Source organism: Pseudochaenichthys georgianus, chromosome 14 (assembly GCF_902827115.2).
Source record: "Pseudochaenichthys georgianus chromosome 14, fPseGeo1.2, whole genome shotgun sequence".
NCBI lineage: Eukaryota > Metazoa > Chordata > Actinopteri > Perciformes > Channichthyidae > Pseudochaenichthys > Pseudochaenichthys georgianus.
The window spans coordinates 24,213,976-24,228,719 of NC_047516.1; the positions used below are offsets into that span (position 1 = coordinate 24,213,976).

The 14,744-nt window shown below is 41.7% G+C and overlaps 1 protein-coding gene across 3 annotated transcripts in view; it reads right to left on the reverse strand.

Moving 5' to 3' along the window:
- Positions 1-553: 553 nt before the first annotated feature.
- Positions 554-14,744, reverse strand: part of LOC117458302 (AP-1 complex subunit beta-1) — a 31,952-nt gene continuing 17,761 nt past the window's right edge. For 2 of the 3 annotated variants that reach the window (XM_034098683.2, XM_071205524.1), the window contains 9 exons: positions 13,796-14,015; positions 13,083-13,124; positions 11,983-12,135; positions 10,796-10,941; positions 9,709-9,838; positions 8,040-8,124; positions 7,331-7,417; positions 5,465-5,619; positions 554-2,892 (listed from right to left, as the gene is read on the reverse strand). In XM_034098683.2, the coding sequence (XP_033954574.1) occupies positions 2,818-2,892; positions 5,465-5,619; positions 7,331-7,417; positions 8,040-8,124; positions 9,709-9,838; positions 10,796-10,941; positions 11,983-12,135; positions 13,083-13,124; positions 13,796-14,015 (1,093 nt within the window). In that variant the 3' untranslated portion in view covers positions 554-2,817. The remainder of the gene's footprint in view (positions 2,893-5,464; positions 5,620-7,330; positions 7,418-8,039; positions 8,125-9,708; positions 9,839-10,795; positions 10,942-11,982; positions 12,136-13,082; positions 13,125-13,795; positions 14,016-14,744) is intronic. The other variant, XM_034098684.2, reaches the window with a different exon arrangement.

Below are 14,744 nucleotides of genomic sequence, written 5' to 3' on the forward strand. Positions count from 1 at the left end.
AAGTGACATGTAATGTTATCTCTTCCCATGACTCATTGTGGTTGTACATCTGCAGTCTTTCTGTGAACATTCCTCTCATTAATTTCCAAATTTCATTACAATACTACCATTTTCAGAACTGCAAAGCCACTGCATTTTTAATTCAGGAAAAATCTGATTCAATTGTCATATTCTTTTTATTTGTCCTTGTTTGTATATTGATGTTGATCATAATGTTTCTCAATTATATTTCAATATTTCTCCTATTTTTATAGTTACATTTTGTTTGCGTTTAGGTATGCACTTATATATTGGTTATACACCAAAGTAAATTCCTTGTATCGGCAAACATACTTTGTAATAAGCCGAATATGAGATCTGAAAACTTGTATCATTTTATTTGGCATTCAGTAAATGGTCTGTACTTAAAGTAATTCTCTTTTGCTGAACTAATCCAGCTTTGTGATACAGCTCCCTGATGATGTGTGATAATAAATAGGAACAGTTCACTTGACTTTCTAACATCTCTTGAGTCTGACGTAGTTTATATAAATATGAACTTCCAAACGCATCATTTCTTTTGACATTTTAATGACATAAGATGTGGTAGTGTGACAAAAACACCATTTACAACAGGGTTACAGCAATAATTCTAGACATTTTCCATTTATATAAGACGCCATTATAGCCGTCACCATACAGTCTCTATTGCTGGCAAACGTTTTTGATATACTTCTTAAAGTGGGAGTGCTGAAGACAATGGGGCTTAAAAACATGAGATCTACAACCGAGACATGAAGTTGGGAGTTGGGAGCAAAGCCACATCCTAAATGAAAAAGGATCAAAAGGACAGTGGGCTCATGCAGGCACATAACCGTGTTACCATGTAGGAAAATAGGTTCACCGACACATTCATTACACTGAAAATGTTCTGATCAATGGATAGAGGGAAGGCTTAATTTCATGTTCAGGGTAATACCAAAACATTTTTAATTGATTAGATACATTAACTACACCATCACTGGACTACACTGTACTAGCGCAACTCTGGGCCTCAGGGCGTACAGTTTGCACCCTCTAAAGCACACACAAAGCCAACATTAGAAGATTATATGGACACTTGGGTATTAAAACATAGACGTGGCATTTAATTTGCGTGAATGCTTGGTCCTGTGAGATTAGTGCGGCTGTGTTGCCACAGGTTTAAAATAGCTCGACAACAATGGCATGAAGAACACACAAAAAAAAAACACTGGAATCGAAAGATGACATTTAAAGCACTTTACAGAATTGAAGCGACTGCAACAATAACGCCGGTTAAAAAGGAAAACACACAGAGGTAGATGCACAATAAATAGGAATGACAAAGAGGTGCATTAAGCCGTGTACAACTATGTGGTTGCAGTTAACGGGGCTATAACAAGAAGTCAAATACTTTTTAAAACAGAGTGGCACTGGTGTGTTAATCCGTAGCTGCTGTGGTTTGTGGAGTGGTTCAAATGGGGGAAGATTTTCAAGTTCAAACTTAACAGCAACCTGGATATTTGAAAACAAGTTTTAACACATGTTAAAGAAGGGGGTTTGTGTTCCTCACTATGAGTTTTGTTTCTTTTACAATACTTTTTAATTTCATAAAAATGTTCTATTTTGGCGGAATTTAAGTTGATTTCACATTTATTTGCATTTTGATGCATCGGTCAATCTGCATTATATGACTTGAACTATTAAAACGTCAATAAAATAAAAAAAAGCTTTAAAAAACATCAACGTCTGTGTGCAGCTGAGGTGAGAAAGGAGTGTTAATACAGACTGAAGGCTCATGGAAAAGCGATTGCAATAAAGACCTCGGAACGACCTGCTTCTGTGTTTTATCCCCTGCGGTTTCCATCTCTTTCGCTCGGCCAGATTAACCACAAACGGCAGGAAAGAAAAACTTGAGAGGTGATAATTCTTAGATTGGAAGAAGCGAAGAAACGCCTGGATTTGGTTTCATTAGAGTTACTGGAGCTCTTACTTATCTCCGCTCTGCATTTTCCTTTTCCAACTTTTCGGAATGCATTTTGAAGTGTTTCAATTACAGTACGATGTTTCAAACTGCCGATATATATATATGTGTAACCCCATGAAACACAAGAAGCTGTGTTAAAGCCATGAAAGGAAAACGTGAGGTTACTTGTGTAACCCCGGTTGTCAGAGTAGCACGAGCGAGACATCTTAACCAATGCTAGACTGAGAACAGAGGTACATGTGTTAATTAAGCATGTCCGCAGAAGTCATTGTAAGATCACATTGATGTTTCCACTCTTCATACACATTAATGGCAAAAGGAACAACACTGTTATCATTCTGTAAGTGCAACCGAAGCAATATAAAAGAATCAAAAGGAATGTGAGCCATACAGCGTGCAAAATAAAAGATAATTGGCTTCATAGAATCTGGGGAGATTAGTATTTCCACTCATGGCAGTTAACCATCAGTCACATCTTCACAACATTAAGAAACTCAATTAAGGATGGAATGGTAGACGTGTTTCCACTGGGAGGTGAACGTACAAATGGGGAGCTGAAGAAGAAGAAGATTCAATAATGCTTTTCAAACTGCCAAAGCAAAGAGACGTAAACAGTGTTTGACTTCAGGACAACGTAAACCACCATATGGTTTCTCATTGAAATGTGCCTCGTTGATTTCTCAGAGGAAGAATACAACTAATAATCCAAATGACGTCCGATCACTGTTTAGAGTCCTTTGTTCTGGCAGTTCGCTGCATTTGGCAGAAAATGATAAAACACTGCAGATTGTTGTAAAGACGAAGCAGAGTTGTCAAGAGTTGGAGCTAAATTAGCTCTTCAGCACAGAGTCGTACGTCAGGTACACGTACTGAGAGACCTCCGGGGCCCGACACTTCAGAGACAGCTGAGGAAACACAGAAGGACACACAGTTCAAATAACAGACACATTTGACTTTGTATACACAATCTATAATCTATACAATATTACATTCTCAAGATTAGGGATGCTCCGATCGATCGGCCGCCGATCAGCAGAGAGTGAGTGTAATGGCAATTTCCTTTCCTATGTCCTATATATTTTTGCCGTTACTTTCACAGAAGGGCTGAAGAGTGATCCAGACGCAGACACAAACAGATGAGTTTTCGGTCCTTTGTTGAAGTTTATAATGAGGTTTTATTCAGCTTTACATACCAGGGTTAATTGTACAGTTCTAATTGTTGTGATGAGCATCTGACGGGCTGGTGGAATCGGCATGCTCTCTTCCTTCTGTGTCCCTTCCTCTCCTGTCACCTATGACCTCTTTATATACACCCGGTGCAGCTAAACCCCGCCACCCAGTGTTCATAAATAATATTGCCCCATACATATAACTTAAATAAACTGACACACCAACAACACCCATAAAATGGCTCCTACAGTGAGTATCGGCCGATATCGATCGGTGCTCTCTAAAAGTGCCGACCGCCGATCGCATGACGTAAAATGATGACGTAAAATACATGACACTTTTCTCCGTGCGCGGCAAAACAAGCTCGCCAAAAAATGGCTTCACCGGTCTGGCCGTTTTTTAAGGTGTCCCAAAATGACAGTAAAATAGCGGAGTGTGTTAGACCTAACACACTTAGCCATTTGATCTACCTCTGGAACCTCTCACAAGCTAAACTAGTTATACATATATTTATTCTTCACTATCGGGTCACTCATTACTGGATCAGTGAGCTGCATGAGACGAGAGAGAGAGAGAGAGAGAGAGAGAGAGAGAGAGAGAGAGAGAGAGAGAGAGAGAGAGAGAATGTAAACTTGAATAATGTACTTCATTTGAATGTAATAATGATGTTGGTTGTTGTTTGTGGAAGCTCCAGTGAATGAGCATTAACGGAGTTTTAAACATCACTTTAAATGGAAGATCCCCATAGCCCCCGATCGGAGATATTGATTCCGGCCCCAAAATGGTCGATCGGAGCATCCCGACTCAAAAATATTGAAGTGACTGTTATTTTGTATATATTAGGGCTGTCAAGTTAACGCGTTAATAAAAAAAAAAAATTAACGCCACTAATTATTTTAACGCGATTAACGCATGTGTATTTTTTTTCCTCGGCCGCCCCGTAGTTTCAGAGCGCATCGAGTTTAAAATACCATCTACAAGCTGATCCTGACAGCCCCGCTCCTGCTGCCCGCTTGTGGCAGACCACACTTCCACGCTCACCGGCAGGCACCGACTGGCCATCGGGAGGGTGTGTGTATCTGTGGCCCGAGCGAGCGAGAGAGAGACCTTACGTGCATTGTTGTTGTTAGCATCTGGTGCTAGCTAGCTGCGCTAACGGATATAAGGAGCTGTTTAAATGAAAACAGAGGAGCGCTCTATCCACACAACTGCACCGAGCACTTGACTTGATGCAGGAAGCAGACAGCGGGACGTTGTACGAGAAGTCAGCACACTCATGATTGCAGCAACATGATCGCAGCGTCCAGGCAGCTCCCGTTCGAGCATATGCCTTGAGTTGCACATAGCTCCAACGATCACACACACACACACACACACACACACACACACACACACACACACACACACACACACACACACACACACACACACACACACACACACACACACACACACACACACACACACACACACACACACACACACACACACACACACACACACACACACACACACACACACACACACACACACACACACACACACACACACACACATTGTATGAGAGAGGTTCCAGGTTGAATTGAGGCGAATATTTGTAATGTTCAAATGATAATAAACATTAGCATAAAGCATATTTGTCCACTCATATGTTGATAAGAGTATTAAAAACTTGAAAAATATTCCTCTAAGGTACATTTAGAACAGATCAAAAATGTGCGATTAATTTGCGATTAACTATTTTAATCGACTGACAGCCCTTGTATATATTGATTGTTGTGTTTTTATTTAGGTCTTAATGTGTGCACATGTCCAAATGTGTCTTTGACTGTGTGTATAGGATTATACATATTTGCACACATATTTTTATATTCCGGACTGTGGGACACGGTATTTCGATCTCTCTGTACACACAAACTGGAAGATTGACAATAAAGTTGACTTTGATAATGGCTCAGCCGTTTGAAGAGCCTAACAATATCGGTGTTTAAAACGATTATTGTAAAGTATTGTAACGTAACTTAATAAACATTATTTTTAATTATGGCCCTCAGTGGCAACAATAATACCACTAAGAAATGCTAGGGGGAAAATGTAATACAAAATGTGTCTATTGAAAGGAACAGTATAGCTGTTACTAAATCTTATTAAACTAGTCACTTTTATGAATGATAAACTATTGCTCAGTGTAGGAACAATGACGACGGGTAATAGACGGCTTTTAGGAGCTACAATTGGACGTTCAACCCCCATGAAAGACAGCAGGCAGTCAAAGAAAAGCAGATTGCAAATGGCCGGTAACTCTACCGTGTAGTTGGGGTTTCCGGGCTGAATGCGGAGCTCGGCCAGGATCCAGATGCCGTTGGTGAGCTTCAGAGACTGGTACAGCATGTCCTGGCCTTCTACGTTCCTCTTGGCGATGGTGAAGATGTTATTATTCTGCAGCTTCCCTGAAACTGAGTCTGCAGGATCACAAGTAACATCAAGTTATTAACACAGCTAAATGACTGAACAAAAAGAAACCGGCACACACGCAGGAGGCTGTACTCACTAGTCACTAAAGGAGCTACCTCTAATGTACACACGTTCTAATTCTAATAAACGGTAAATTAGTCTACAAGGATTTTAATGAACTACGAGAGGAAACAATAACATCTAAGTTAACCTGACCAGGTAGGCTACAACACTGGGCCTGCTAGGAACAACCGCACGGCACATAGTGGGCCATTTGGAAGTGATCTTCAGGAGGAAATGTCCGAAGATAGGCATGTGGATTAAGAGAGAAAACACAGAGAGGAGAGTGAGGTTTTTCCAGGAGTTGTATTTTTGAGGTATTTGATTATTTCTGTCGAAACATGATTTCTGAGGACATTTAAAGTCTTTAAGGTGACATTTCCACTGCAGGGCCTCGTACGGCTTAGTACGGTGTAGTTAGGCCTTGTTAGGCCAGGCTCACTTTATGCTGCGTTTCCATTACAGTTTAGGAACTGGGGCAGTAACTATAGTAACGCAGTGTAGGCGGAGCCGAGACGTCATCTTCAATGCTAAACACAAAACCAACATCAGCCGTTAGCTGTTAGCACTCAGAGCCACAGCTCCTCATATCTGTTCAGAAACTAGACAGAAGTTAAACAAGTACAAACCACAGACTGCCTGTGTCACGGAGGATACAGTCGATGGTTTATTTATGTCTGTAGGCCGTTGTTGTGAGAGTGGACGGTCGGAGCATATACAACATTAGCTTAGCCGATCTCCATTCAGAAAACACGCATTCTAAAAGGTTCTTCGCCTGCCGTCTGTCTGCAGACTTGTCAAAGCATGAATTCATGGTTGTTACTAACCGGTATCAGTATGTTGTTACTTCGGCATCATTTTGAAGCGTGTATTACAATTAAATCACGGTCAAATATGTTCATCTTGTTGTAGTTGGCAGCGATTCTCTCTCTATTTCAGCATACTCAGCCCGGTTGTTGGCCCGGAAAGAACCTGGATTTTGAAGAGCCAGAAAACTGTGAAAAAGTACCCGCTAGCCGGAACTACCCCAAGTGGAAACGCAACAAAAAAATCGGGCCGGGCACGCTCAAACCGCGCTGTAGTGGGAATGCGCCATATACTGTAGGCTAGTCCTGGGGACCTCAAAGGGGTTGAAAGGGCAGTGGGTTGATGTAATTGGGCAGGATGAACATGTATCACACTTCATTCACGCTGTATCCCTTTACTTACACTGACCAAAATATAGAAACACTTTTGTTTGTGCAAAAATAAATATACATGTATTTTTCTATGCCCACAAAAAGGTTATTTCTCTCAAATATTGTGGACACATTTGTTTAAATCCATGTTAGTGAACACTTCTACTTTGCCAGGATTATCCATCCACCTGAAAGGAGTTGCAAAGGTGCTCCATGTGTGGGTCACTAACCAATCATTGTTGTGCAAGTGAGTACTAAAGTCATACAATTACCTATGGGAATCTCATCCTTAACAAAAAGCAATGCGTCTGTAATTACACTCAACAAAAGAACGTGCCTAGAAAATATAAAAGCAAAGAGAAATAAATATAAAAGATACACAATGAGCAGCTTTGCTTGTCCACCACAGATACCTTCTGATCTGTTTACATTACAGACGTTTCTTTGCAGCACAGGAGTTGAATCCTCCAACGTGGCCTACCTGCATTAAGATGGCACTCCTTTATCTGGTACTGTAGCTCGTTCTCGTTGGGGATGTCTTTCCAGGTCGCCAGGAACACCTGCCGCTCTGAAGAGGGACGACACACGTGACAGTATGTGTGATAAACCGTTTCTAGTTCAATGGTAAAGATATATAACAGGGAGGCTGTGGCTCAGTGGATAGTGTTCAAATCAGGGGGTAGCAAGTTCGAGTCCCTCTGCAGTCAGCATGTCGTTGTGTCCCTGAGACTCTTCACCCCAAATTACTCCTGTGGGGATTTTCCACAGTACCGAATGTATGCAAGTGGCTTTGGATAAAAGCGACTTACAAATGTAATGACAAACATTTTCAGAATAATTGTAACCGTGCCTAATTGTTTGCAAAATATATTGTTGGTGAGATGAGGTTTAAAAGAGTTCATAATAATTATAAATTATATTTATATAGCGCTTTTCTGGATCTCAAAGACGCTTTACACAGAATGAGGGAGGGTAGACAAACAAGGACAAGCAAAACAAACAAAAAACAACAAAAATAAATAACTAAAACAAAGACAAGGCAGTCACGAGGATATTGATTGGGGGGCGGGGCTTATGGATAGACAGAGTTGAAGAGATGGGTTTTGAGGCGGGACTGAAAGACTGAGGAACTCTGAATCACGAAGATCTTGGGAATTCCAGATATAGTTGCCAATAGTTGACACTCTTACCCATTTTTCCGTCCTCAACGAAGAATATGTTGAGAGGGATGAGTACGCTGAAGTAGAAGACATCGATGCTGTTCTTCACAGCCACCTGTGTTCAATTAAACAAATAATAGTCATTAATACAAAAACATAATACACATAAGCAGTCGTTTGGGAATCCATAGGTTAATGCACATTTCTCTCCTTTAACCCTTATGTTGTGTTCGGGTCTCCCGTGACAAGTTACAATTATATGATAACTACGCTCTAGTTCTTTGTATGGGAACAAGGCTTCATGATATCCTCCACAACAGATATATAAACACGACAGCACTGATTTTGACAATTGTAGCCAAGTCTGAAGGTCTCTAAAAAAAAAAAAGTGTATAATTTGGTGTTCGGGTCTGGGGAGACCCGGCAGAATTGTTGTGCGTGACTCGAGGTAAAATTTGGCCCAATTAAGATTCATCTTTGACTTTAGACACCCACCCCCCCCTTCATCCCCTCCCCCCCTTCATCCCCTCCCTCTGCCCCCCTCCCCACACGGGAACTCAACCTTTCTCAAAGAATATGTACACTAACACTTGAACCTGAACTCACACATGCACCAGGGTTACCGCTAGGATTTTTTCTCGCCGGTCAAATGTCCGAACAGAATTTATTTTACCGGACACATTTGAAACTTCCCGGTCATGTTTCAATAATAATAATAAGAATTGTGTAGCAGAGTTTCCGTTAGCAGGTAATTACCCGACTAGGACCGGATATACTGATGTTTAAAACTCAGTTAATGGAAGTCATTTTTAAATTGCTTGAGTTTATAATCGTAACAGATCGAAAAATTCAGATTCATTTTTCAATAAATGATTCCACAAACATCATTATTACATTCAAATAAACTACTTGTAGTAGATAACGTACATTATTCAGAAGTTTACATCAACTTTGAATAATAACACGGGAGAAACGGATCCTCTCTTTTCCTGTCTCCCTCTCTCTCCTGACAGCCCGTCAGCTTCTCATGCAGCTCCTGCAGCTCGCTAAACAGAGGGCGGGGCTTCAGGTCTGACTCAGCAGCCGATCTGATCTCTCTCTCGCGTCCGGTTACACTTCACTCAAGTTTATGTCCATATCGATCAGATCCAGCTCTCCTGATCGGCCTATAGAGAGCACCGATCAAACTATTAAGAGTGAATATCGGCCGATAATGATGGGCGGCCGATCGATCGAAGCATCGGACATTTTGACCGGCAGATTTTGAATTTACCGGTTTTTATTCAATTTGACCAGCTAAAAACCGGTAATTACCGGCTAACGGAAACCCTGACATGCACGTGTGCGATATGTGGTGTAATGTGTTTTGGGCCATAGAATACAATGACAACAGGACTGTACGGTTATGAATGCATTATAAGTTAGTTATGATGTAGTTAAAACAATATTGGATGATAGTCATTTTTTGGACTGAGATAAATCATGGGTCAAAACTGACCCTCGAACACCATGAGCGGTAACAGCTTTTGACACAACACAAGGGTTGAGTGTTGCTTTACTGTCGCTGAAGCTATACATGAAGAACAAGGAAAGTGAGCTTCTGCTTCCATGATGTCTAATGTTCAGAAAAAGTATACGTGTACGTGTTAAACGTGTTGCACTGCTGTAAGAAATGTGCGGCGAGTGAGTTCTTCAGTACCTGCAGATTATTGAGTGGGTCCATCTTCATGACCGGGCCAATGGTGTTGATGGGCAAAGAGACCTCGATAGTCTGGCTGGGCATCAGTGGAGTGTGAACTGGCAGCGGACTGGTAGGAATCATCCCGAAACTACATAAAGGAGAAACAAACCAAATATTAGTGGCATTGACTTCCTGTATTCATAAGGTAGACTGTTACACCCCTGAACCTTTGGAAGAACTTTCATCTGTTTGCAACTTACACATTATTTATCTAATATATCATATTACTTGTATAAAGACCCTCCTTGCACTATTCTATTTTATCTGTTTTATTGTGTTGCACTGCTAGAAGAGGCTGTGACCTAAGATTTTCATTGTCATATCTACACTGTAGCTAATGGTCACATGACAATAAAAGCCTTGAAACTTGAACTTCAAGTACACATAGACCACATGTGTCAAACTCGAGGCCCGGGGGCCAAATCAGGCCCTTGGTGGATTTCATTTCGGCCCGCAGGATAATTTCTAATTCCTATTAGATCTGGCCCGCCGGTATATTGCACGCACACCTTCACTCCATCCTGAGGGTCTCCTCCGCTCAGAGCCTGAGCCCAAACATTGATGACCTTGCTCCCAAGATGAGATGCCAAGTGTCTGAGCTAGCATCACAGAGCAGCACACTGAGTTTACATGGATGTTTCCTTCTGCACTTTCTCTCACGTCAACAGGGCATGTTTGGTTTGTTCTTTGAGGGAAATAGTTTTGTTGAAGCTGTTGTTGGCCTGTGGAGAAATATACTCATAAGAAATGACTCTGGAAAAGCTGCAGATAGAGCCATGAGGAATGAATGCAGCTGATTATTTAATGTTGTTTTTATAGGCAATAATTTAAGCTGTGTTAGTTCCAGGTTTAATATGTGCAATAAGTTCATTTCAATACGTTCTGCAATAAACATTGAACCAGTCCGGCCCTCGACTAGTACCCATTTTTTAATGTTGGCCCACTGTGTGTTTGAGTTTGACCCCCCTGAACCCCTGACCTAGATAAAGCCTTTCTATTTCAGATGGCAGTTATATTGTGTTATATTGTGTTTCGGCGCTCTGACCTGTTCTTGTTGAACTGGACGGCGAAGTCGGTCATGTGCTGCAGGGCTTTGTTGGTGAAGGTCATGTCCATGTACATGTGACCCTGGCGGCGAGAGAAAGTTCCCGAGATCTCCAGACCCTTTGCTTTCACTGCCGGCAGCCAAATCTGGGTGAAAAGACGATGAGTGTAATCAGTTCTACACGTAGTTTTTACAATGAAAACTCCTGCAGGAAAAGTTTGATTAGGGGCAGTCATTTAGGAATGTTTACATGCTTTCAGGTTGGAGAAAGGCCTTTCTGGACATATGTGACCTGCTCCATCGAAATCAGTCGCGTTGACCCGAAGACACATTCTGAGTTGTATACACTGCTGGAAAGAGGAGATTCCTAGCTTTCTAATGATATCAGGATTGTTGTTGTACTCCAAATATTACGCAAAATATGTCACATTATATAATGACTGTTACGAGTCATCACTTTGAGAAAAAGGCCTTCAAAGTTTTCTCTTCTCTGGAATCCATCGATCTGATTGGTTATTAGCAAATGATCAAAATACTACGGAGGGAAGATATTTTCGTTTTAATTACTGGTCTGGGGGAAGCTCGCGAGTGTGTGTGTGTGTGTGTGTGTATGTATACGTGTGTGTGTGTTTGTGTATCTTTGCGTTTGTGTGTATTGTGTTTGTTTCCTGTGGAAAACCCTCACGAGAAACACCGGCTGTTGTTGTGCCTGCTGTGACGTTACATTACTCCGTTCTCCGCTTGTAATTATGCCGAAGCTTCAAAGTTGTATTTATCATCTGAATTTGCCGAAACAAGTTTAATATTCTGAAAGCCAAGACTTTGTTTATTTGAAATCAGATGAAAACAAACTCTAACGGACCCTGCCGTGTTATCTGTGATTACTATACGCCTTACATTCATAATGTCAGCGGAGGGAGGGGGGTGGCGCTGCGGAACAGCAGAGTGTGAGTGAGAGCTGTCGTCTTCCCTTTACGAGCTTCAAACATGTATTTATGTGTTTTTATATCCGTTATCAAAATAACAGCTGATAACAGACTATTGAATGGCACTGTATTTAATATAAAGAATCTCACATTACTTTGCAGTTTTTGTATTTTTTGCGAGGCATGCATCTGTAATTGAGTCGACTAAACTAAGTGTGTGTGTTTTCCATTATTCAAGGGGGCTCTGAAGTATAAACTCACTACTTTTGGGGAGATGAATCCTCCGGTGGTGTTGGCCATGCCGGTGGAAAGCTCAAACAAGTCGTTGAGGCCACTGCTGACGGCCTGAGGAGCGGGAGTAGGTGACGGAGCAAAGGTACTGGGGACAGATGAGGGGATGAAGTTCTGTCCCACCTAAAGCCATCACAACACGCCATCACAACACACACACACACACACACACACACACACACACACACACACACACACACACACACACACACACACACACACACACACACACACACACACACACACACACACACACACACACACACACACACACACACACACACACACACACACACACAACACACACACACACACACACACACACACACACACACACACACACACACACACACACACACACACACACACACACACACACACACACACACACACACACACACACACACACACACACACACACACACACACACACACACAGTTTTAGTTTGCATTACTGGCAACTTCAGAATTGCTACACAGAGAGCGAACAGACACTTTTTAAGTCATGCAGAAAGAATACAAAAACATTTAAATTAAAGCAAGCGATTAGCCAAAGCCCTTATTACAAAGAAAGTGTGAACATGCTCAGATTTGAGGTGAATTTAAAGAATCCTGCTTCTGGTCGTGTGTTTAATAATTCATTACAAGGCTACATGATGTGTTGATGTGATTATTTAAAAGTTGAAAACAGCTGACTTTTCACAACAGTCAACACGTATTTCTTGGACATTTTCGCACATTTAAGAACAACACGACCACTTGTTAAAACTACAAAGTTATTTATTATTAATTCAGATTTATTTAACATATTATTCATATTTCTCGTGTTCCATTTTTTTCTGGATTTTTGTCCTTTAATCAATTTCTTTAATGACGTTTATTTGACGCACCAACACACTGAACACTAAGGCTGGAGACACACGGTAACGGTCGTGTTCGCTACATGAGTGTGAGACAGAGACGCCAGGATAAACACGTTGGAGTGAACCGTAGAAGCTGAGAGTGTGGTGGGTTAAGCTCGGCGAGCATGCAGCAAGCAGACAGACAGACTGCTGAACAGAAGGACTTACGGCTGGACTTCCCCCAACACCTCCGCCCAGGTCTCCCCCCAGCTACAGGAGAAGAGAGGCCCCCAAAGACAAACCAAACACAAACAGACACTTTCTTAGCAACCGCAACCCATCAAGAGGAGCCCTCACTTCCTGCAAACACAGCAACTCTGCACGACGTTATGTTAGACGTTACACTTTAAAATGTGCAACACGACTATCAAGGAGTCCAGTTTCTCCAGCGGCTTGAAGAGGTAGAGAGCAACCATTAGCAGAGGAGAAACACACCAAGCCTAACTCTTGGAAAAACAAATCAATATATTAATGTGTTCAGGATTTAAAAACTTTTCAAAAATATTTTAGCTGTATATTTTTTTAGATTTAATGCAAAGATCACGAGGCAATTTAAATTACAAGCGTGCTTACATAAACACTATAACCTCAAGAAAAAACATTTCAGCAGCATTTAATCTGACGATAATAAGAAATAAACAATGTCTTATTATGGGGATGATGTATTTTATTGCATCTGTGGAGATAACTTTAGCGTGTGCGTGTGCGTGTGTGTGTGTGTCTGTTTCAAGATTCAAAGGTTTTATTGTCATATGCTCATAAGCTACATTGTAGAAATGGCAATGACATTCTTCTGTGTGTGTGTGGGTGTGTGTGTGTGTGTGTGTGTGTGTGTGTGTGTGTGTGTGTGTGTGTGTGTGTGTGTGTGTGTGTAAGCTTACCAAACTGTCGAGGCCTCCTCCCAGGAGATCCACGGCGCCCATCTGCATGGAGGAGACCTGGGGCACGTTGACCGGAGGGCCCAGGTCCAGGTTGAGCAGGTCCCCCAGCAGGTCCCCCTGGCTGGGGATCACACTCGGCTGCTCCATGGCCGCAGCCGGACCCCCGCTGACCGGGCTCTCGCCTGTCTCAATGCTGCCGGAGGAGAATACAGCAGCACCGCTAAGGCGCAAAACAAAAGGTTCAGCAAGCTGTGAACATGACAGGATGTGTGATGACCTAGAAGAGCATCAGGACTGTTTGAGGCAGATGATAGCTATGTGATGAACATGATGATTCAGCCTCTATGGAGAGAGACATCAAGCATGCTCATTTCTGACGTGGAGCTAATCTGAAGTAAACATTGAATACTGCTTTCTGTTCCTGCATCTTGTGACTGTGTGACTCCCTCTCTTGGATATCAGCATGTGAAGGACACTGCTCAGGAACTAGTTGATGCTCTGTATGTGATGACTGCTTCCAGAATATTGAGAAAAAGTCAGATTTTTTTGTAAAAGTAAAAAAGAAATTGTAAAAGTCAGAATTTTGAGATTTTGAGAAAAAGTCAGAATTAGATTTTTTTGATTTTGAGAAAGTCCGAATTTTGGGATTTTCAGAAAAAAGCCAACATTTTGAGAACAAACATTATTTGGTAGCCTACATGACAGGATGCATGATTCCCTATAAGAACCGGTATTCCTCCATCTTGAGACTGTGTGACTCCCTCTCTTGGATATGAGCATGTGAAGGACACTGCTCAGGTTGATGCTCTGTATGTGATGACTACTTCCATTCTGGAGAGGACCACAGATACATGGATCCTGAGATTGAAGCTCAAGCCGGTGACGACTGATATTTTTCTAACAATATTTGTATTTTTGTATTCGGGTTTGTGTGAAACGGTATTTCGAT